Raw genomic sequence first — 25,772 nt, 5'->3', positions numbered from 1 at the left:
AGGAGTGTCGCCGTGCTTTTAGGTAGCAATTTTCTTATCTAGATTAAATCCATATTATTATATCGGGCCCATAAATAGAATCTAGAAAAAACAAGATAATAAATTGGAAAACACCTGCTTATCTTTATTTATCGCCAATTGTTTAAAATATCTTATCATTGATTGCTGTCACACAAAGAATACATACTCACTTATACCATTTTTAGGGTTGCATAGCCAAATGGTAAAAACCGGAACCTTTATGGATTCATCATGTCTGTCCGTCTGTCTGTCCGTCCGTATGTCACAGCCACTTTTTTCCGAAACTATAAGAACTATACTGTTGAAACTTGGTAAATAGATGTATTCTGTGAACCGCATTAAGATTTTCACACAAAAATAGAAAAAAATAATAATACATTTGGTTGGCTCCCATACTTAGAACTGAAACACAAAATTTTTTTCATCAAACCCATACTTGTGGGGTATCTATGGATAGGTCTTCAAAAATGATAAAGAGGTTTCTAATATCATTTTTTACTAAACTGAATAGTTTGCGCGAGAGACACTTCCAAAGTGGTAAAATGTGTGCCCCCCCCCTTTCCTTTCCCTCCCCCTGTTAGAGAATGATAAAAGTAAAAAAAATATATGCAAACTTCCAAATTGATTTGAACGAGATCTAGTGAGTAGTTTTTTTTTTAATTCATCATAAATGGTACGGAACCCTTCATGAGCGAGTCCCACTCGCCGCTTTTTTGTATTTTTTAATCTGATTAAATCAATAGAAATCAATTAATCAATTTTAATACGTACAGATAGCGTTTAATCAGATGTTTTATAGTGACGTGTCTGTTCTGGGATCGTCATACCGAAGTTGTCTTCCGGTCAGGAAACATGAAGTTCTTGGTGGTTCTTTTGGGCGCCATAGCTGCTATTGCAGGTTTGTGTCCAAATTATTAACATCTTCCTCATTTTCTTCAGCTTTGTAAACATCACGATCACATCGATCTGTTCTGTGATAGCTTTAGTTCAATTCGCAAACTAATGAGCCAAGATTTCTCCCACTGTTAACTCTTATGCAATTCCATCTTATTTATTTATGTTTCGTTCTTCTCGTTAAATGTTTAACTCAGTCTCACTGTCAAGCAACATAATTATAAGCATAATAGTTATTATTAATTCTATACTTATTGTAAATTATAATAAATATATAAATTAATTATAATAAATAATTATAATAAATAATTATAATAAATAAATTGTATACTTATTGTAAATTATAATAGTAAATAATAATCAGATTTGTAAATTGTATATTAATTAAGTTAAGTACAGTTTGTTGTTTTACCCTATTTCCTAATGGAAGAGCGGGGTCTCCCGACACTTTTTTTTTTTTTTTTTTTTTTATTACAGATAAATCACAATTACAGAATATTTGATCAAAAAGTATCGTTAAACCACAATGGTTTGTCTCGATACTCCATTCCGCAGTATTTAATAATTAAGTAGAAATACAATGCAATACACATATACATCCAATTCGTACACAAGTATTGTTATACTTAATGGGAGATTCCAGCCCTTTATGTTATGTGTATTATAAGTTAAACCAAATAAACTATTTTGTATTTTGTATTTTTTGTAATTCTGCAATTTCGCACGTCATGTACTTTATGCAGTTTCTGCCTGTGGAAACTTGTAATTGGCTTACTGTTGTTATTTCGTAACCTATTTTGTTACATTAGCTGTGAGTTTTCCCAAGAAATAAAATATAATAAAATAAAAAATTTAAGGATGACTCACGCTAAACCGGGCCAGGGCCGGGCCGGAGCTTTCGGAGCTCCGTTGGAAAGCATTTCGTCATCACAGGAGCTCTGGAGTGGCCCGGTGCGGGCTCGGAGCGGAGGCTGTCCAGTCATGCTATGAGCAAAGCCCGGACTTCTCGGAGCCTCCGGACATCCCGGTGACTCAGTTCTTCTCTTCGGGAGATATTCCACTTGTCCAATGTGCATTTTTTTATGATAGAGGAGGCAAACGAGCAGACGAATCACCGGTAAGCGATTACCGCCGCCCATGGACACCTGCAACACCAGAGGGGTTGTTAGTGCGTTGCCGACCTTTAAGAAGCCGGAAATACCGCAGGCGACAGTTCATCTTACATCCTACTGTCTTATTAAGCAAAATGTAAGATGCAAATACATTGGGCCAAGATATAATACTAGGTATATGATGTTAACGTAATAAACTAGTGTCGGGTTACCCGGACGCCTCGGACCCGGAAGCCGGCAAACTTAGTTCAGCAGCCTATGCAGTGAGGAGAATCAGACAGCTAACAAACGTAGAGACGGCCAGGCTGGTATACTTTAGTTACTTCCATAGTGTTATGTCGTATGGAATTCTGTTGTGGGGAAAAGCGGCAGACATTCAGACAATATTTGTACTGCAAAAGCCAGCTGTACGTTCCATCTATGGACTGGGCGCTCGAGTATCCCTAAGAGAGAAATTTAAAGATGCAAGCATTCTTACCGTTGCATCTCAATACATACTTGAGAATATTATGTATGTTCGGAAAAACATTAACGAATTCAAGGTTAACAGTGATATCCATAACTATAACACTAGAAACAAGCATAAACTTGCTGTGCCGGCCCACCGCCTCCGTAAGGTTAGTACGTCTTTCGTCGGGAACTGTACACGTTTTTATAACAAAGTTCCCACTGATATAGTGAATTTGCCTCTTAACAAATTTAAGTCACACGTTAAGAGCTCTTTGTTAAGTAAGGCGTATTATGCTGTGAATGATTTCATAGATGATAAGGATGCCTTTAAGCCAGTAGCTTGATCTTGATAGTATGATAAAAATGTAAGTAATAGTGTTTTCGTTTTCTTTCTGTGAAATAACCATACTAGCGTCCAGTAGAACTGACACAAGAGAACATCATGTTCTCGTTTGATTGTATTATTTTAGTTTTGGACACTTAGAGACCTTATACACCTCTAAGATTTTATTTTATTTTAAATTTCATTTTATTTTAATACCTATTTTAATGATTTGGACACTTAGAGACCTGTACATCTCTAAGTCAATTTAAATTTATAATTTAGTTTTATAGGTAGGCACTCCTTATGAATAATATGTAGTCGCGTTTATGTGGCGCTATGCCGTCTTTAATGTAACTTACAAGCACAAATGTTGTATCTCACAATTTTTTTATTATATTTATATTAATACAACCCGGCAGCTTGAACATGTCATGCTCGCTTAAAAGTCTTTACTTACGGTGGCGTCGTTGATCGGGTCGCCACTTTCCCGAATGAAGGTTGAGGGAGGCGATGGCTGAGATACACGTCATACTCGTGAACGGGTGCTGTTTGTGGAGACCGGTCTGTTTAAGCTTACACGGGGTACCGGTTATGTTAAAGTATGTAACTTTACTTTTGAGTGACATTAACGTGAGACACTTCATTCGGTTCTTGTCTGTTTTAATTTTTTTGTCAGTCTTTTAATTATTTATATAAGAATTCAAGCCTTGGCGACCCTCTACATCTCTAAGGATAATTTAATATATATTTTTATATTTTATCTCTGACACTTAGAGACTTATACATCTCTAAAGAATTTTAGTATTTTATGGTTTTATTTTTTTATAATAGTTTTTTTTTGTGTAATTTGACATTTAGAGACAGTATACATCTCTAATAAAGTATTTATTATTTCATAGATTCGATATTTGTAATTGTTTTTTTTTTTTTAATTTATTGTTTGTAAAAATGGACATGTAAAAGTGCCCCTGTGGCCTATTTGCTGAATAAATGTTTGATATTTGATATTTGATATTTGAACGGCCTGGCGAGGGTTGCTCTCCGGAAAGCCAGTGTCGGTTCGCTCCGGCCCGCCCCGGCGCGGTCTAGCGTGACATGCTTTAGTTGTTTCCCGGTTACATCCTAAGAAATCAGAAATCAGAAATCATAGCATTTATTCGTGATAAACTATGACATACAAAAGTATAACAACATAACAAAAGAAAGAAACATAGAATAAATAAATAGTTTACCACGAAATGGTCCCGCCTCAGCATTAATGCTAACCCAAAAGTCAGCGCTGATCTTCCGGCGAGACCATTTGTGGGTCACGAACGCAGCTGTACGACACGGCATAAAACTGAACGCGGCTTTGCGGCGGCGAAAGGGCGGCGATCAACGCCATCTAGTCTGCCGGCGAGACGTCATGATGAGAAAAGAGGCCATGTCGTACGCGTGCTGATAGATACAGATAACAACGATAACAACGATAACGTTTTCATATTTCCGATGCGATATCGGATGTATGATCCTACATTTACAAGGTCGCAGGGTGTACTTGCAACGCGCACCGTGCTTGCTTCAGCGGCACACTGCATCTAACATTATGCCTATACACAGCAGGCGGTCTTATCGGTAAAGAGCGATCTGTTCCAGACAACCAAAAAGAGTAGGTGTTGCAAAAAAAAACGTTATGAACTTGCTTTCATACACACAATTTAGGTAAATAAACTTACACATATAGGGAAATAAAAAAAGAGACATACATAAACCAAAAAGATCCAGAGATGTGGATTACAACCAAATTGTTAATCTTTCGTGTTGTTCTTTGAAGTGAAAACTAAAACTTCATTAGGCGCGTTGGGCATTTTCGAGATGGGAAAAAACCATTTTGGGCATTTTCAAGATGGGGAAAATACCATTTTGGGCATTTTCATGATGGGGGAAAAACCATTTTGGGCATTTTCAAGATGGGGAAAAACCATTCTGGGCATTTTCAAGATGGGGAAAAACCATTTTGGGCATTTTCGAGATTGGAAAAAACCATTTTGGGCATTTTCAAGATGGGGAAAAAAACCATTTTGGGCATTTTCAAGATGGGGAAAAAACCATTTTGGGCATTTTCGAAATGGGTAAAAAACCATTGAACTCGCGACACTGTTACCGTAAACCAACACCTATGTATATAAGTATGTACATATATAGTGTATGTACGTACATATATACACATGGATGTTGGCATTTTTTGAGATGGGATTCAAGTTTTCACTTCTGTGAGCACTCCCGGAGTGCCATTGATATTTTTTCAGAGTAGGGAATTTTCACGTTAGTTCTTCTCAGAGTCACGGTTCTCTTTTTTTTTTTTTCTTAATTTAGTTTCACTTTCAGTCCTAATAGGAGAAAAAAACTGTCTCAAAACATCCATGTTTTCGTACCTTCTATTTTGTTATTGTCATACAAAGACTTTGAAGATTGATGACGGAATGGAAATAAAAATCTTGCCACACTTTATTATCGTATTTAAATCGAAAGAGATCATGATTCTGATATAGTGATAACAAAAGACATCATCTAGATATCATTTTTACATCAAAACTTAAGTTTAAATTGGCCTCAGGGGTTTTGTACTAATTTTAATATAACTTCCAGCTCTGCCCACTGACATCTCGAACCCAGTAATCATGAAGTTCAGCGGAGATGGCGAACGCTACCAGCCCATGCGAGGAGGCGATGGCGTGGTCCACATGGTGGATACTTGGCTGAAGGTCTCCGACCTGATGGAGGCTGCCAGGTTCCAGCCGGATGTTCAGAACGCTTATCATCTCTTCACCAGGTAATTGAATATGTCTCTCACTTATTTTAGATTCGAGTGTTTGGCAGCTGTTCATTGGTGAAGGTTATTCCCGATGCCGGGACCGGAGGAAACTCTTGGGCTGGCTGCGCTGGTCTATTATCGCTAAAGAATGACCTCTTCCAGTCAACGTTCAGAGAGAAATGAAAATGTTAAATTAGGTTACTTAATAGTGCAACGTATTTATAGATCCAATTGTACAGTCATACACAAATCGAGATACCAATAACGCTTGTGTTCTGGGTACTAGATGACGATACATGAAAAAAATCATAACTAATTTTTTTTTTATACTACGTCGGTCGGTACTCTAGAGTCTAGTTTCAGGAATCCTTAGGTTACGAAGACCGCTTACCATCAGGCGGGTCATATGCTTGTTTGCCACTAGAGGTATTACTTGCGTATTGCTGACCCTAACACCCCGCACCCTCATTAAACTCTGGCAACCTTTACTCACCGACAGGAACACAACATTATGAGTAGGGTCTAATGTTATTTGGCTGCGGTTTTCTGTAAGGTGGTGGTACTTCCCCAGTTGGGCTCTGCTCTAGATATAGAATGACATCGGCTGTGCTGTGCTCTACCACACTAAGTGAGATGATATTTGCAATGCCCATACCTCTCTTTTGGATGTAGTTTAAGGACATACCCGGGTCCAACATATATTTATGATAAGATAAACGCATAAATTAATTCCCTGGCCAGGATTCGAACCCGGGACCTCCTGCTTCTTAGATATAGTGACTACTGACTAGGCTAAGAAACCCGTTTGTTTTTCAGAAACAACCCCACTGTCAGCCAGCCGCTACTGCTCGGCGCCGACGGCCTGCTCGGTAGCACCAACTACAACAGTAACCGACGCACCATCTTCATCCTCCACGGCTGGACCGACAGTGTGCTTGGCAACGTCAATACTGTGCTCATTCCAGGTATAGACTATATCTATTATCGCCAGGTCCTTCAATAATGGACGTTTCAGCAGTTGCTGATTGAGATAATTAGTATTTCGGTGGATTTGGTTGTCTTGATTATATTGGTTTAATCCTGCACGTCTGATCTCCGTTCAACAAGTTCAACCACCATTTATTTATTTGAACGGTAGCCGCCGCACCATCTTCATCTTCCACGACTGAACCGACAATGTGCTTGGCAACATCAATAATGTGCTCATATCTTTCTTCTTTTTTATCGTTTCACTCTTGACAGACTGGTCATGATAATTTAGCGATTGATGGTGAGCTTCACAACTCGCAACTATTCTTCTTTGTTAACTGTATTCCTGTAGCTGTGTGTGTCTGGATTAAAAAGAGTAATGGAACAGATGGATCACATTTTTACACAATTTGGACTCAAAATTGACACTAATAAAACTAAAACACAAATTGCTTCAAAATTTTACCCTGTTAAGGAACAAATTGACATCAAACAAAAACATATAGAACTAGTAAACAAATTTAGATATTTAGACAGCTTAATTAAACAAGACTTCAGATGTACAGATGAAATAGTATCAAGGATAGCAATGGCGAAAACAGCTGTAAGGTATACATCTGGAGCATCGCTTTGTATAGGTGTGAGAACAGAAAGATAGGAAACGATTAGAGACTTTTGAGATGTGGTTGTAGAGAAGAATGAAGAGAATAAGTTGGAAGGAGAAAAAAACGAACGAGGAAATGCTGTGAATTGTTGGAGAGAGGAGAAATCTACTGAGGATGAGGACCATAGAGAATAGACGTGGCAAAATGATAGGCCACTTGATAGGACACAACACTTTTTTTTAACTATTTTAGAAGGCAAGATCGAAGCTAGAAGAGGAAAACAACGAGCAAGCTATACGCAGCAACTAAAAGGAAAAGGAAATCTCGTGTCTTACAGGGACCTAAAAAACTTGGCCAAGGACCGCGAAAACTGGCGCCTACTCCACCAACAAGAGCCATGCTCTTAAATGATGATGATGAGCTGTATTCCTGGCGCATTTGCGTGCCAACCCATTTGAAGCTGACGAGGAGGCTAACATAAAATTATGTTTCAGCTTTCCTTGCTGCTGAGGACCTGAACGTGATATCAGTGGACTGGAGCGTGGGAGCCGGCACCATCAACTACCTCGCCGCTGTCACCAACACTGTCACTTCAGGTAAGTTGTAACACTTGTGAATCCGCATCCAATGTAAAGAGCACCATATACTGGGTCGTTGGATTATTCGATGTTTATGCTATTATTGATTCTTCCTATTCGCGATTATACACAATTACATTAGGAAACGATTTGTGAATCAAAGTATAATTATAACAGTAGGCCAAGCCAAGGCGACAATCGATAGAAAACTTGAATAATGTATAGAAATAGTCAGTCTAAAGAAATCGATTGACGCATCGAAAACGCCTGGAAGACCTTCTGGTCCATGAAGACGCTAATGAAGGACAACCTTCTACTGACACTAAAGCGCAAACTCATTGACATGTGTATCCTGCCTATCCTAACCTACGGCGCCCAATCATGGTCATTAATGGAAGCCCAGAAGTCCCGACTCAAGCTTTGCCAGCGAGCAATGGAGCGCAGTATACTAGGAGTTCCGAGAACCGATCGAGTTAGGAAGACCGAAATGCGCTCCAAAACTGGTATCGTAGATGTGGGTGTTAAGGTTGCTAAGCTTAAGTGGGGTTGGGCGGGACACGTCTGCCGTATGGACCCGGATCGGTGGTCCAAATTAGCTACCGAATGTACATCGCAAATTAGTCGAGGCAGAGGCAGACACTTTTTGCAGCGACTGGCGGGAGCATGCACCAAACCGTGATGAGTGGCGTAAGAAATTGTTGTGTCCCACTGCTGGGCAAAGGCCTCCCTTTGCCCAGCAGTGGGACACAAAATAGGCTATTTAAAATAATAGTTAAGTGACTTTTCGTAGCATCTAGTCATCCCGGGATCCCTGTACATTTTTTGGTTTCGTTTGGCGTTTGGACGATTATCATCTTGGCTTGGCTTTCTGGTGACGCAGCGAAAAAAAAACAACTTATTTCGATACATGAGTAAATTAACGAATGTCACTTTGGATGCACTTAACTTCTTTCATCCAATTCCAGGTGAAAGTGTGGCCCGCTTCGTGAACTGGCTGATGGCTTCAACTGGCACCACCCCAGACCAGATCCACATCATCGGTCACTCTCTGGGTGGACACCAGTCCGGCATCATCGGCAGGAACCTCAACGGCAGGGCCGCTTACATTACCGGTTAGTGTTTGTATATCTGCAATATTTAACCCCCGACGCAAAAAGAGGGGTGGTATAAGTTTGACGCCAATGTCTCTGTGTCTGTCTATATAGCGTCGTAACTCTCAAACGGATAAACCTATTTCGGTGCTGTGTTTTTCCATGAAAACGAGTTTCTTTGTGGTGGTTCTGAACCGTGTTTATTTATTTATTTAATCTTTATTGCACAAAAGAAAACCTTATAGTATAAAAGGCGGACTTAATGCCATGAGGAATTCTCTACCAGTCAACCTTGCTTGCTTGCTTGTTTGCCAAAAATCGATCCAGCGGTTTGAAGAGCACGCTCCAAAATAATGGATGTAGGGTTTTTTTATTTTTAAGTAATGAACCTATCTTCTCCAGCTCTGGACCCCGCCCTCCCCGGTTGGATAACCAATGACAACCGATTCCAGCCCAACGATGGAGCTTACACCGAAGTGATCCACACTAATGCTGGCATGCTGGGCTACATCGCTACCCTGGGACAGGTGGACTTTTACCCGAATGGAGGAATCAACATGCCTGGGTGCAGCGATCCCGTTTGTGACCATGACAGGTAGGAAACCTTATAGTCTTGGCTCTCTTGGAGAGCCTCTACACCTCCAAATCTTTTCTCAGACATTGCGAATATTTTACATGTCCAAATTTAACGTAATATTAATTATACAGACACATGTATCACCACTGGAGTTGCAGGCGTCCATAGGCTCCGGTGACTGCTTACCATCAGGTGGACTGTATGCTTGTTTACCACCGTCCTCGGTGTCGACATTTCCAGTGACGTCCAATTCCGTAGCCACCTGGAAGGAAAGGCTGCGCTGGCATCCAAAAAACTGGGTGTGCTCAATAAAGCGAGGCGATACTTTACTCCGGGGCAAAGACTGCTGCTTTATAAATCGCAAGTCAGACCCCATATGGAGTATTGCTGTCACCTTTGGGCAGGAGCACCTGCATGCCAGCTTGGACCATTCGACTCAGTCCAAAGGCGCGCTGTACGAATCGTCGACGATCCCAAACTCACAAGCGGTATTGAACCTTTAAGTCTAAGGAGAGACTTTGCCTCCTTGTGTGTGTTCTACCGCTTGTACAATGGGCTGTGCTCTGAAGAATTGTTTGACATGATGCCAACGGCCGCTTTCTATCACCGCACCGCTCGCCGTCGGCAGGGTGTTCATCCTCACATCCTAGAACCTAAATGGTCGCGTACTGTGCGGTTTAAGAGGAATTTCCTCCCGCGAACGCTTCGGCTGTGGAATGAGCTTCCTGCCGAGGTTTTCCCGAGGGGCTACAGTATGGGGTTCTTCAAAAAAGGAGTGTACAGGTTTTTAAAGGGTTGGCAACGCGCATGTAATGCCTCTGGTGTTGCAGGCGTCCATAGGCTACAGTGACTGCTTACCATCTGGCGGGCCGTATGCATGTTTGGCACCGTCATGGTATAAAAAAAAATAATTAAAGCGTGGTATAGACTTGTACACATCTCTGTTATACTGTGGTGGATAATAATTATTATAATATCAGTTTACACAGGTATTTACTCGTATTTGTATTTTCAAAATGTCATGTTACTTACTGTAAATTTTGTATTGACTTGTAAAAGAGCCCTTGCGGCCTACTTACAGAATATATTATTATTTTTGAATTTAGAATTATATTCAAGGGATGGTTCGTCTAGCCAGAAGTTTTTAGACTTTTCGGAGACTACTCGATAAAATTATTTTTAACCGACTTCAAAAAAGGAGGAGGTTCTCAATTCGACTGAATTTTTTCAATATATTATGTATATATACTCACCACCAACTGTTACGAAGTTAATACTTATAAATTCGCGGACCACTTCAGGTGCTTCCAAGACCAACAGTTATGAAGCACAGCTGGATATCCTTTCTAATTCATTTTCTCGTAACTCTTGCATTTACTCTCGAAAAGAACCAGTGATGAGCTTTTAAAACTTTTGTGGAGTCTATTATTCTTTAAATGCTGTAGAGTCAGACTAAGATAAGAAGTTGGCAGCGATTTTGACAGTCCAGACGGTGCAAGTGTTATTTTAAACGTCAAACTTCCATGAAATTATGATGTTTACTTAATACTTGCACAGGCTGGGCTATCAAACTCGTTACCGACTTAGCTTGGCCTGAATCTAGTCTCTTTGGAAATTCTCTGCAGTCATTCCACGTCAGGAGTCTCCGCAGAAGTACGTGTGTATGACTTTATTTATTTGCAGATGCTTCCACTACTTCGCTGAATCGCTGGCTACAGGAGGTTTCACTGGCACTAGATGTGCCACTTACGCTGGAGCTATGACTGGCAACTGCATTCTATGGGGATCCCTGCAAATGGGAGGACTGAGGCCCAAGACTGGGTAAGATTGCTCTTTTTAATACAGGATAAGCAACCGTTTGACCTTGATCTTACTTGAGGGTAAGTAAAGATGCGGTCTACGGTGGGGCACGCTTACCTATGAGATACTTATTTACTCTAGTCTTGAAGACATTCAGATTGTACTCATGCGGAAACAGACTCGGGCAGGGCATGCTCCTTGGCAGCTCGCATAAGGAATGTTGAAGCGAAACGCTTCGTGCGTATTTGTGGAATACCTACCATGAAGCGATGCCGAAGTGGTGATTGTCTGGTAGTCCGATGGTGAAATAGGGATGGAGGAATAAGGTTGTGCAGTTCCTTCGCACACTCTCCGAGATTAATCTTGTAAAAGATCGTTAGTCTGGTGCCGACCTTGCGACGATTCTCCACTTTGAAGTCGAGCATTCGTCAGATCGCATTAATGATTCTCTTGGCCCTGCTCTCGACTGACACCTCAAGCTGGTATTTTGCTTCATCCACGATAGGACTACGTGTAGTCATAAGCCTTAATCACAGTGTAGAGTTCTGTCTAAGATATACACCAAAATCAGACCTCTGCGACAGCATTGGGTAAGATTTATTTCACCAAAGAAATTATTCGTACCAGATATTCAATTTACTTACCCTGGAGCGATGTCTGACAACTGCGTGCTGTGGTATCCTGCAAGTGGGCTGAGACTTAAGACTAATTAATCCTGTTTCTATTTCTTTCCCCCGTTACTGTCTCACGTTTAGTTACGTTATGATTATGACTAAGAGACCATCTCTTGTGTGCCTAACTCTGAGCATGCCATTTGGTCTAAAATATATTCCAATGCATCCTAAAGGTGCGACCAGACCGCAGCTTAAAAAACGGTCACGATACGGAATCGCAGTGACGCGTCGTATGCGTACCGTTTTTGACGCATGCTCCCCACACCGCTGCTTAAAATACGCTGACGCACCGTAAATTGATCTGCGTAAAAATCGCAAAAAATATTACACGGAGATCTTATGGCAAACACCACACCGGTGACGTAAAAGACGCAAAGATTTGCGAACAAAAAAGATTCGCGTGAAGCACACCACTGCGATTCCGTACCGTCACCGTTTTTTAAGCAACGGTGTGGGGAGCATGCGTCAAAAACGGTACGCATACGACGCGTCACTGCGATTCCGTATCGTAACCGTTTTTTAAGCTGCGGTCTGGTCGCACCTTTAATTGATGATGGATTAAATCGTTGTCTTTTTTACAGATCTTCCGGAATCTTCTATTTACAGACCAACGCTGCCCCGCCTTTCTCTCAAGGCTAAACTTATCATCAGTAATAAACATGGCGGCAGCTGTCATTCAATGACCTTGACCGACGGTTTCGTACAACTGGCCCTAATTTTGACCAACTGAACATGTATTAATAACATTATGTCTTATTTTATATAATTGAGCTATATTCCCAGTAACGGCTTAAGGATTTTATTGACATTCCTTTCTGTTATTAAGGATTAGTTCACTGTGTAAATAAATGTATTAATATAATAGTGTATGTTTTGTTATTTTTAAATTAAAGTCCTTTATAGGTATCTTACAATTTCTGCCTATCAGGCAAGCAGAAATTACAGGCCACGACATGTACTGTAAGATAATAGTCAGTAAAACTCCAGTTACCGTAAAATGGGGTGAGTAGGGATTACGAGGGCAGTTGGGTTATGAATGGGGTGAGGAGGGATCACAGAGAGGTGAGTTGGTTTTTATAGGGAGCGTGCATGAACTGTAGGAGGCAGCACAGGAGCCGTCAGATTTTTGGCGCGAGGCGTAAATGTGATGTTTATTGTTCCGATGTAGCCCACCAGATGGCAAAATCTACTATGCACAAGAAAACACGTGACGTGTAAATGGTTATGGTTCCGATTCAGGCCACAAGATGGCAGACCCTCCAACGCGCACGGTCCCTATAGGCTACTGCTATGTAAATTATATATTCTAATAACATCTGTCGCATATGCTGTCCATACTGTTCACGGCAATTATTAAAACCAGTCATTTACCACAGGACTTGACAGACACTGTTATTGTACCTATATGTAAGAATAGAAGGAAGAATGTCTCAAGTGCCAGTAATTACCGCCCTATTGCTCTGGCAAATATAATAGCTGGAAAGGGTGCTGCACCGGCTCGCTGATCCGTATTTGTACAGTGCCGATAGCCAATTTGGCTTTAAGAGTGAGGTCTCAACAACCTCGGCTATATATGCCTTCAAGCAGATAGTAGGGTACTATAAATCTAGAAAAACGCCTGTATACGCCTGCTTTCTCGACCTTAGCAAAGCTTTTGACAGGGTTGACCACCAGCTGCTGTGGAATAAATTAAAGGAACGGAAAACGCCCACACCAATTATTAAGGTACTGGAGAAGTGGTATTCCCAACAGAAGAACACCGTAAGATGGAAATCAACTCTGTCCGCAGCCAGCGGGCTTAACTGTGGCGTAAGGCAAGGTGGCAGTATGTCCCCAGCACTCTTCAGCGTCTACATGGATGGACTTTCGCAAACCCTGACAAGGACCGGGGTCGGCTGCTCCATCAATGGCACAATGGCGAACCACATCTCATATGCAGATGATATGGTCCTACTAGCTCCATCTGTGGGAGCTATGCGGGAGTTACTCGCAGAATGCGAGAGGTACGCCGGCCAGCACAATATGAGATACAATCCTGACAAGTCTGAGTTTATGCTTATGGAGGCGGCACATATGCCCATACACATACCTCCGCTACTACTTGATGGGGTTCCATTGCGTAGAGTACAGGAAGTCAAATATCTTGGCCATATTCTATTGTCTAGTTTAAAAGATCTGGAGGACGTAGAAAGGCAAAGGCGAGCCACTGCGGTACGCGCGAATATGTTGGCTAGAAGATTCGCCAAATGTAGCGACACCGTAAAAAGGCAGCTGTTCCTCAGTTTTTGCACAAGCGTCTATACAGTGGAGCTATGGTCCGACTACACCTGCGCGGCGGTCAGAGACTTGCGTGTGCAGTATAACAACGCGTGGCGGGCGCTGTTCCGCCTGCCGCGCTGGTGCAGCGCGAGTGCCATGTTCGCGGAAGGGCGCGCGCCGGGCTGGGACGCGCTGCTGCGCGCGAGAAGCGCCACCGCCAGAAAGGCAATATACGGCTCCTCCAACACGCTACTGTCGGCGGTGAGAGAGTGGGACGCCAGCCCGCTGCACGAGCGCTGGAGGGGCTACCACAAGCCTATCGTGACGGGCTCAGGGTAACCCGGGACGCAGGTCCTTATTTGAATTTTATTGTTATTTAAATTTTAAATTTTAGGATGTTATTTAATTTGATTTAATTTTATTTTAATTTAATTTAATTCTTTTTGTAATGTGTAAATGTATAATGTATATGGAAATGACTTTCTGGAATAAATTTCATTCATTCATTCATTCATTCATTCATAACAAATCAAGCTATTATAATGTTCATAATTCCAAAGTGTCCATCCAACAATTTTCAAAACTCACCTTAGTAGGAAATCCCTCCTCACCCCTACCACGGTGTGCGCTGACATTTCCTACTATTTCGTATTTATCTTTAAAGTTGTGAAATGGCACTACACAAAATCTTTAAAAAAAAACTAAAATTCAAACGACCGGAACATTTATTATGTATAAAAATCAGTTTGCCACATGTAAAAATAAAGTTTCATCGAGGTTTGAAAGTCAGTTCGTCCCTACTCACCCGATTTTACGGTGCCTTGCACGAAAAACATATTTATTTTATATATAACCTTTTATTAAACATAAAATATATACTATGAGAGGGTTTCTCAGGGATTGATGAAATAACAGAGACGTCTAGGTTTAGAATCAGTCTATTTGACCACTAACACAACAATCCGTACACTCACAGGTTACTTTACACACAATTTAGAGATTTAAGCCCAATAATCAGTTAATCTACAGTTTTACATTAATTATTTTAACAAGTTTATCGAGAGCGCGATAGAGTGTGTCGACCGACAAGACAGAACGCGCCGCCATGCTGTTGCGCGGGAGCGGGACGACATTACTACTCCTAACGTTAGAGTGAAATAGATGGCTTTCGCTCTACTCCGTGTAGCGCGCCGGGAGTTGTCCGCGAGAGGCGCGCGCGGGTAAATTGAACGCGGTCGACGTTTGACCGTTGGTGTCATCTACGCGGTTTGCTATATATAATACATATATATACTTATTAGGGGACATATTACACAGATCGAGGCCTAAACTAACCAAAGCTTGTACTATGGGTATTAGGCGACGATAGATACATAAATACATATATACATAAAGATAGGTCCCATTTTTGTCAATACAAAACTCCCTCCGTTCTGGTGATCCACGAGGAATCAAGGGAACTCTTCAAATCTCAGTGGCAATTTTGTATTTTTATCAACGGCGCCCAATCTTGGTCATTAACGGAAGCCCAGAAGTCTCGACTCAAGATTTGCCAGCGAGCAATGGAGCGCAGCATACTAGGAGTTCGGAGAACCGATCGAGTTAGGAACACCGAACTGCGCTCCAGAACTGGTATTATAGATGTGGGTGTTAAGGCCGCTAAGCTTAAGTGGGGTTGGGCAGGACACGTCTGCCGTATGCACCCGGATCGGTGGGCCAAATTGGCTACCGAATGGACACCGCAGATTAGCCGGGGCAGAGGCATACCAAAAAAGAGATGGCGGGATGACCTCGACGCTTTTTGCAGAGACTGGCGGGAACATACTTCAAACCGTGATGAGTGGCGGAAAAAAGGGGAGGGCTTTGCCCAGCAGTGGGACACAAAATAGGCCATTAAAAAAAAATCAACAAATCAAGTGTTTACATTTCACAGTATTTATACATTATTGATGATGCTCAGAAGAGAACCTTTCAACAACGCATGTTTCACGTTTGCCGATTTGTCCTCTTCGTTATGTTTGTTAAGCAAGTTTTAACTCACATTTTTGTCAAGCTCGGGTTCCACGAGGAATTGAGGGTAATCCTCAACTCTTATAAGCATACTTATCCTTCATTCTCGATAGATCCAGTCTATAGGCTAATTAAACTACTTACTAGTTCTCGTTCAAACCAATTTTCGGTGGAAGTTTGCATGACAATGTATATCATATATTTTTTTTAGATTTTTCATTCTGTTATTTTAGAAGTTACGGGGGGGGGGGGGGGGGGGGACACACTTTACCACTTTGGAAGAGTATCTCACGCAAACTATTCAGTTTAGAAAAAAATGATATTAGAAACCTTAATATCATTTTTTAAACCTATCCATAGATACCCCACACGTATGGGTTTGATGAAAAAAGATTTTTTGAGTTTCAGTTCTAAGTATGGGGAACCCCCAAAATTTATTGCTTTTTTTCTATTTTTGTGTAAAAATCTTAATGCGGTTCATAGACTCACCAAGTATGAACAGTATAGCTCTTATAGTTTCGGAAAAAAGTGGCTGTGACATAATCGGACAGACAGACGGACATGACGAATCTATAAGGGTTCCGTTTTTTGCCATTTGGCTATGGAACCCTAAAAATGGTTACGTTTACTCATATGTAGTCTGCCTCGTTCGCACTCTTGGCTTGTTCATATACGTGATGGCTTACCTTTCGCACACTTCATCTGTCTGTCAAGCGAAGCGTTTGACATGTAACTGGTGTTTACATAAGAACTGTCATTGACCGACTGACGTAAGTAAAAGCAAACACATTTATGGAATAAGATGTGTAAAATCTGAGACAATTTCGTACTTCGAATTTGACAGGTAAACGAGATGGCGCTGTACATATATTTTGCGGTAAATCTGATCGTCAAAAGTTGACGTTTGACAATTCAGAGACAGTACAGCGCCATCTGTTTTGGATGTCAAACGGAGAGGCACGTTTTTTCTTAGAGTTTACCTCTCTATTGCTATGAATTGTCTTTGATAAAAGTAAACAAACAATTCATAGAACCTAGAACCGTTGCTATACAAATATAATTATATTTGATAGGGTTCCGTCTACTGCCAATACTGTGGCCCCTTAAAATAGGTAATAATTAATTAAGTCAATAATAATTTTATTTTGATATATAAATTGACTTTATGAATAAATGAGTATGAGTATGAATAGGCGCAACATCACATTAACATAATATTTCATACATATAAATATTAACTGTAAATATTATTTCGACGACCGGTTTGGCCTAGTGGGTAGTGACCCTGCCTTCGAAGCTGATGGTCCCGGGTTCAAATCCTGGTAAGGGCATTTATTTGTGTGATGAGCATGGATATTTGTTCCTGAGTCATGGGTGTTTTCTATGTATTTAAGTATTTATAAATATTTATATATTATATATATCGTTGTCTAAGTACCCTCGACACAAGCCTTATTGAGCTTACTGTGGGACTTAGTCAATTTGTGTAATAATGTCCTATAATATTTATTTATTTATTTATAAATACAAGGAGTATAATTTTTATACAGAATAATAAACATTTTGGCAGTAGCTACATTTTGATTTTTATGACAAAAAATAAAACTTAACATATTAAGTTATTAGGAAAAGGCGGGAATAGGTATCGGTGCTAAAGTAACTGTTAATAATTTGTTCTAAAGAAATATACCTAATGCCTATAATAAATCTACATTTCTTGTGTGTGTTCAATCCTCATAGTCGAAATGAAAAGTAGTGTTTAAGAGCGTATTCACATTGTCCGATCCGATTTCGGATGTCGGAAGGAACTAAAATGTAAGATATGTGTTTCTCTGTATTTATTTATGCATATAATAAATCATTATTACTAAAAAACGATAAATAACGCAAAAAGGCGGACTTAATGCCAATGGCACTCTCCTGCAGCTGTTTTTCTCATAGCCGCCTTCGGACTACGATATTTTATCTCTGACAGAGACTTTTACATCTCTAAAGAATTTTAGTATTTGAGTTTTGTACTTCTAATCTTTTTTTGTGTAATTCGACAATTAGAGACTGTATACATCTCTAATAAAGTATCTAATATTTAATTGATTCCATATTTGTAATTGTATTTTGTTATTTATTGTTAAAACAATTACATGTAAAAGTGCCCCTGTGGCCTAATTGTTTAACAGCTTGTTGTTTTTGAACGTACCCCGTACTCAGCTAGAGTAAATTTTGTCTATGGTGTGGTTTTAGTCTATGGGCTCCCTTGGCTTGTCAAACCAAACATATGTCACTGTCCGTCAAAGTCATATGTCAAATTCTCGAGCCAAAAGAGACGCTACGCTTTTCAGTTTTGATTTACTGCACTATTGAAAACAAAAATCAATAAAATTTACAAAACTGTTAACAGGATTATAAGAAAAGAAACGATAGTATTTTTTAGCTCAATAATGGACGATTTGTGCACAACGTGTCTATGTTCTGGGCGGAGTCTTTTTTTTCTTGAGGATACTGAATACTATCACATGTATTTACAAATTTTGAATGAAATACAAGTAAGTGTGGTGATTTCTGCCTTTACCTAAGTTTTTCTATAAATGTTATTAATCGAATGTAAACAAATTCTATAGTTTGTACTCTGGTAGCATCTTATCGTTAATTTGTATTTAAAATATTTATTGACAATAACAATATACATAATGGATATATACAGATGATTACTATAACTAGCTTATATCTAAAATAGGCCCTTGAGGCATTGTACCAAGGATGCTGGCGGCATTTCCTCGTTGTATCGCAATACTGATACGTTGTGCGAGGAAGCCGCCAGCTCTTCGGTCACCAGTTACGTCAACCAGACGTATCGCGATTTCTCCAAAAAACTTGTGCGCGCTGGGGCCCCATGGACCTAGAGTTTCAACGCCAAATGGTACAAAATGGTACTCTCTACCGAGGCTCTTATATTTATTACGTTCAAAATGTCGGCGCTTTCCGCCGCTGCGCCCGCTTTTACATTAGTCCGTTGGAGGTGGGACAGTGCCAGTGTGTCTACGCAGGTAGCATCCCACACTAACATCGTTAATTTTATTTATGAATATAAGATTTGTATGCCCGTTAGCTGGCTGAATACACTGTTCTTTTAAATGTATTTGATAATGATAACATCCACTTGACTGTATTCTAACAAATAAATGATTTGATTGATTGATTTAATTTTTAAAAATCTTTATAAAAATATATAATACATACCTTACTAGCATAAGATTAATAAGATTTAGGTTTCTCTCAATTGAGTGGTACTTGATCTATATACTCTTCTTAAAACTATATTATATCATATTATTGTATACATTGACATATATCTAAGGACAGGCCTTACGGGCACTAAGAATGGCGCTAGTTCAGTGGTGTCATTCACAATCGAGTCTAATGCAACTAGTTGCGACCAATCGCGCGCATGTTGCGAACTCATCAACCAATTGCGTTGTTGCGTGAGGCATCGCTGTACTGGCTTCATTTTTATTACCTGTAAGGCCTGTCCTATGTCAATGATTATATATTAATGCACAGGCAGCTTGTAGCTGATGTGTCCTGTTCTTGTGTTTTGTCCAATTATAAAATGTTTGTAGAGTCTGTTTTTATAAGAGTTCATTGAGGGTGCACTGATTACGGTTTCTGGGAAACTGTTCCACACTTTCACTAAGCAGTTAACTACTCTGCATCCGTGTCAGCTTACACATATTCCGAGTGAAAATATCACTTAATGCGAGTGCCTCATCATCATCCTGGACCTTTATCCCTCTTTGGGATCGTTGTTCCTTGCCCTAAGCCTTCAGGTGGCACGACTCCTGGTTAGGTTCTTGTTGATATTTTGTACTTTAAGGTCTTTTTGGACTCAACCAAGTGGCGCTTCGTCGTCAGTAAGTTTATTATTATTATTTTATTTGATACACTAGCAGCTCTTGGAGCTGATGCGTGTATATCGCAGCACTTGTGTTTATTTAGCACTTTTTTTCTTTTTTTTAGTTTAAGGCTGTTTTGACGACATGGTCTTCGGGTCGTCTTTGTATATGTCCATACCATCTAAGGCGTTTTTCAATAACTTTCTTGTTAATAGGAGCGACTTTAAAGCTGCTTTTGACATCATCATCATCATTCGCTTGCCCTTATCCCATTCATTTGGGGTCGGCGCAGCATGTCTTTTCCTTCCATATCTTTCTGTCACCCGTCATCTCATCGTTCACTCGCGTTCGTTTCATGTCATCTCTCACACAATCCATCCACCGTTTCCTAGGTTTTCCTCTGCCGTTCCATCCCTCCACATTCATTCCTAATACCTTTCTCGTCACATGACTTTCATCCCTCCGCATCACATGCCCATACCACGCTAGGCGATTCGCTCTTACTTTTTCTATTATGGGTGCAACTTTCAGACTTCCTCTTATATACTCATTCCTTATCCTATCCATTCTTGTAACACCACACATCCATCTTAACATTCTCATTTCCGCTACATGCAATCTCTTTTCATCCGTCACTTTTAGGGCCCAACACTCTGATCCATACATGACGACAGGTCTTATAATGGTTTTATAAATTTTACCCTTCAGTCGGAGGGGCATCCGGGCGTCACAAATTGTTCCCGTGACCTGTCGCCATTTCATCCATCCTGTGCTAATCCGGTTTTTCACGTCACATATTCGTTCTTTTCTACTTTATCCATTAGAGTGACGCCCGCCGACCATCTTAACATGCGCATTTCTGCAGAATGGAGTTTCTTTAGGTGTTGTTTAGTAGTGGCCCAGCATTCGGAACCATGGAGTATGGCGGGTCTAATTGCGGTCTTATATACTTTTCCTTTTACCCTCTGGCATTTTAACATCGCACATTACTCCCGTGAGCTGTCTCCATTTTAACCATCCTGCAGATGTTAATGCGAGTACCTATGTAATCATTTATGAACCAATAAGTGTAACCAAAAGAGAAGTCAAAATAAAATACAATATTGTTTGAATAGAGTCATAGTTCGATTATAACATTACCACATAATATCTGTTGTAGCCGGATCTGCGAGTTCGCATTTGCTGGGAGTGCCGTGCGGTGCTGCGGCGCTTCCAGCAGTTCCGGGGGCAGGTGCGCCGCTGCCAGTTGCTGCTGACTGAACAAGCAAGTAAACAGTAGCTTAGTAGACCTCGTAAACCTCCATTCCATAGCTCCGCCATTTTAAAAAAAATTCCCAAAACTTAATTGTCAAAACAATTGTATTTAATTCTTGAAGAAGAAGCAACCAGTAGACAGAATAATTAATAGTTGTACCTTTCTCTCGTATAACTCTGTATCCTTAGGTATTTAAATATAAGTAAACAAAATCTAAATGGCTCCTTAAGTCAGTTGAGGGTAGATGAAAACATTACATGATCAAATAATGTAGATTAAACTCAGGTCGTTCCGTTACAGATCCAGGTGGTTTTGTATTTGGTTGGTTAACCAATAAATGTTATAACTACCCGAAAATGTACAAATTGTTTGTTTACTTTTATTTTACAAGCTTTTATTTAACTTGCCCTGTCAGTATGTATGGGACAAGTCTTGCAAGTTAAATTTGACCCACTTCCCGGTTTCCGATGAAGCTGAAAATTTGCATACATATGTAAGTCGGGTGACAATGCAATATTATGGTACCATCAAGCTGATCTGATGAAGGAGACAGGAGATAGCCATATGAACTCTGTGATAAAACAATGCAACCTAATTGTGTTTGGGGTTTTTAGAATTGTCTCAATGAGTATTAGTTGCCTGTGGAAAAAAAGTACAGTCAGCAATAAAAGCTTGTACCAAAAATGAAATTTTTGCCAAAAACCTATTCATGCCTAAAGATACAGAGTATAAAGCATGGCACCATCTCTTTCGGCTATTTAGGGTTGTTTCAAGTCATTACCTTATCTGTGGTTGTGCACGCAAAGGAACCACAAGTTTTGCCAACCCTAATAATTGCTTGTATCAACGTTGAGCCGAACAGAGCCGAGAACGCCCGAAAGACCTATTTTCACCCACTGCTGTAGACGAGGACATCTGGACATACATTTGTCCAAGCTGAATCACTATATGTCGTCTAGTACGGTAGAGTTGTGCCAGCTCGGTCTTTAAAAAGAGCGCTCCGATCTCGGTCAATCGGTCAAACGAACTAGTTCGCTCTTTTAGGTCCTTTAGTTCCTTTAGTTCAGGAGCAAATCTCGAGATCTGAATGAGTATGACTAGGTTATATCTTGCTCTCGCTCGCAAATAAACAGAGCGAGAGCGTGAGAGAGCGAATTTCTTGACCTTGACTCATTCCGATCATTCGCTCCCGACCGATTTGTTACTTGGTACTGAGGGCGAACCACGTTCGACGTGTTGCCTCTCTGTCGCACTTGTAAATTCGTACGTAAGTGTGACAGGGAGGCCACCCGTCGAACGTGGTTCGCGGTAGGCCCGCTGACATACCGACTACTGAACTAAAGGACCGAGACCGATTAAGAGCGCTTGAGATGGACTAGTTCCTTTCGGTCTGTGGTGGGATTTCATTCCTTTTAGTTCTTCGGTCCTGACCGACTCAAGCCTATAGTACGGTCACGTCTGAAAATATGACTTTATTGCCCATATATTAAGTTTGTGTATACATATTTTTGGCACATTTTTCGTATGGATGTTTTCAGATGTGAATGTACCCGCAACACATGCCTTATTGAGCTTACTATGAGACCAGGTGGATCCGTAAAATTGTCCTATAATATTATTTATTTGTGTTTTCAGGGCACTCCAAAATACGCACTGTGCCAGCCGCCTCGGTTAACTATTCATAACGTGACCACAACCAGCTACCCGATACATGTGAAAGCCGAGCCCACAGATACAACCAATGTGGAGATCATTGATAATATAAAGGTAATTTCCAATACTAAGCTCTGATTTTTTTTTGTTTGAGGAAAAATGAGGGACAGGCACCCGTACACAAGGAGATCTAGATGCGAAAATAGGCGGATCCACACAGAGCGACCTTACCTAATGACATCTTCAGGAAACCTGACACCCACCTATCCAAAATGGGCTTGACCTGGAAGAAACAAGGTCGCCATAAAATTATTATTGTATAACTATAGGCGAGCAGCTATTTAGCTCGTGAGCCTATGTCGCACATTGTCCAGTATTATATAATAATTCAGCCTATATACGTCCCACTACTGGGCACAGGCCTCCTCTCATGTGCGAGAGGGCTCGGGCTATAGTCCCCACGCTAGCCCAATGCGGATTGGGGACTTCACATACACCTTTGAATTTCTTCGCAGATGTATTGCAGGTTTCCTCACGATGTTTTCCTTCACCGAAAAGCTAGTGGTAAATATCAAATGATATTTCGTACATAAGTTCCGAAAAACTCATTGGTACGAGCCAGGATTTGAACCCGCGACCTCCGGATTGAAAGTCGGACGTCATATCCACTCGGCCACCAGTATTATATACTTAGTTTAAAGTTAGTAAAGTCGTATCACATCACTAAGTAACATCAGTAAAACTTATTGTTTAAAAGCCTCTTGTCCAATCTGTTTATAAACACATTGACCGAGTGAGCAGTCATAACACTATCCGGTAAATATAATATTTAAGAGAGGTATGGGCATTGTGAATTTCATCTCACTTTGTGTGGTAGGGCACAGCCAGTGGATGTCATTCCAGATCTAGAGCAGAGCCCAACTGGGGAAGTACCTCCACCTTACAGAAAACAGCAGCCAAATAACACTAGACCCTACTCATAGTGTTGTGTTGCAGGTGAGTAAGGTTGTCAGAGCTCAACGAGGGGTGGCGGGGTTACGGTCGGCAACGCGCATGTAACTCCTCTGGAGTTGCAGGCGTACATAGGCTACGGAGACTGCTTACCATCAGGCGGGCCGTATGCTTGTTTGCCACCGACGGAGTATAAATTTTTTATATATATATATTTAGATATGTATTATGTAATCCTATTATCCCTCATTAGGGACATAGGGCACGCAGAAGAATTTTCCATTTCGCGCGATCCAGGGCGGCTACTTCCAGCTCTTCCCAGCCGAGTCCAGTTGAGCCAGTCTCTTCCTCAACTGATCGCCTCCATGTGGTACGAGGCCGCCCTGACCGTCTACTGCCAGTCGATTGCCAGCGGAGACACTGCTTGGACAAATGGTTGTCCGGTCTACGGAGCGTGTGTCTGATCCATCGCCATTTCCTTACAAGGATTTCCTGGCCTATGGGTTTCTGACGTTCGAGACTTACTTAAATGCAATGTTTTATTAAAGGAAAAAACCACCTTTGCTTGCAGACTGCTTGATAAAAAAAAAATGTTTTGATAAATTAATCAAGCTTTTCAATCTCTTACCTTACTTAGGCCACTTAGCAAGCTTCGTGGCCTAAACACTCGACTGAGAAGCTTTCTATTATATAACGATTGTATAAAATACTATTATTGTTCATCCATTAATATTAGGTATTATATGTTAGTTCAAAAGAGTTACTACTCTATAAAAGAATTTTTAGATGATAATGACTTGTAAATATGTACATACATTTATATTCCGACATGCATGCTCTCAAAATTTGTATGCCGTAAGGCCCCACATAGTGAAACTGACTAATCTGTAACATCCTATGTACACCTATGTTGGACAAATAAATAATTTTGTATTTTGTATGTTTCAGGTGGAAGTCGACGACACCATAGAGCATTGTGAACCAGAGACGTTTGTAAATGACCTGGATATGAACAAAACTGAGGATCTCGGGAAGATTGAGGTTTCAAAGAAGGTAATTTATTTTTATACTACTTCGGTGGCAAACAAGCATACGGCCCGCCTGATGGTAAGCAGTCTCCGTAGCCTATGTACGCCTGCAACTCCAGAGGAGTTACATGCGCGTTGCCGACCCAAACCCGCTCCCCATCGTTGAGCTCTGGCAACCTTACTCATCGACAGGAACACAACACTATGAGTAGGGTCTAGTGTTATTTGGCTGCGGTTTTCTGTAAGGTGGAGGTACTTCCCCAGTTGGGCTCTGCTGTAGATCTGGAATGACATCCACTGGCTGTGCCCTACCACACAAAGCGAGATGTTATTCACAATGCCCATACCTCTCTTAAATAAATATCATATCATTTATTTCATTGAACTCATGTTAATTTGTACATTTTGGTCTTATATATAGTTAAGTAGGTACATGATACCCTGCTAGGGTGTACAATTTAGGATTTTCAATTATAATAAATAATTTACATTAATTTCTAGAAAATAATGAAATGTCGAAACAAGTGTATAAGTATTAATAAGTTTTTGGCAAAAAATTCATTTTTAGTATAAGCTTTTATCGCTGACTGTACCTTTTTCCACAGGCAACTAATACTCATCGAGACAATTCTAAAAACCCCAAACACAATTAGGTTGCGTTGTTTAATCACAGAGTTCCTATGGCTACCTCCTCTCTCCATCATCAGATCAGCTCGATGGTACCATAATATTGCATTGTCACCCGAGTTACATATGTATGCAAATTTTCAGCTTCATCGGAAACCGGGAAGTGGGACAAATTTAACTTGCAAGATTTATCCCATACATACTAACAG

The 25,772-nt window shown here is 40.6% G+C and overlaps 2 protein-coding genes across 2 annotated transcripts in view; both read left to right on the top strand.

The window, feature by feature from the left end:
• The first annotated feature begins 785 nt into the window (after positions 1–785).
• LOC133532466 (pancreatic triacylglycerol lipase-like) lies at positions 786–12,754 on the top strand. The gene is made up of 8 exons (XM_061871160.1): positions 786–919; positions 5,431–5,614; positions 6,413–6,561; positions 7,665–7,766; positions 8,714–8,860; positions 9,242–9,434; positions 11,100–11,237; positions 12,472–12,754. The coding sequence occupies exons 1-8, from the start codon at positions 874–876 to the stop codon at positions 12,527–12,529; spliced, it is 1,017 nt and encodes a 338-aa protein (XP_061727144.1). The 5' UTR covers positions 786–873; the 3' UTR covers positions 12,530–12,754.
• A 5,449-nt stretch (positions 12,755–18,203) lies between these two features.
• The window catches only part of LOC133532673 (zinc finger protein 287-like), a 39,646-nt gene continuing 32,077 nt past the window's right edge, over positions 18,204–25,772 (top strand). Inside the window, exons 1-4 of the mRNA XM_061871436.1 lie at positions 18,204–18,702; positions 21,209–21,313; positions 22,940–23,071; positions 24,857–24,961. Of these exons, the coding sequence (XP_061727420.1) occupies positions 18,598–18,702; positions 21,209–21,313; positions 22,940–23,071; positions 24,857–24,961 (447 nt within the window). The 5' untranslated portion in view covers positions 18,204–18,597. The remainder of the gene's footprint in view (positions 18,703–21,208; positions 21,314–22,939; positions 23,072–24,856; positions 24,962–25,772) is intronic.

Source organism: Cydia pomonella, chromosome 27 (genome assembly GCF_033807575.1).
Source record: "Cydia pomonella isolate Wapato2018A chromosome 27, ilCydPomo1, whole genome shotgun sequence".
NCBI lineage: Eukaryota > Metazoa > Arthropoda > Insecta > Lepidoptera > Tortricidae > Cydia > Cydia pomonella.
The sequence above is the reverse complement of the archived record's forward strand: the minus strand, read 5'-3'. Positions and strand labels throughout refer to the sequence as shown.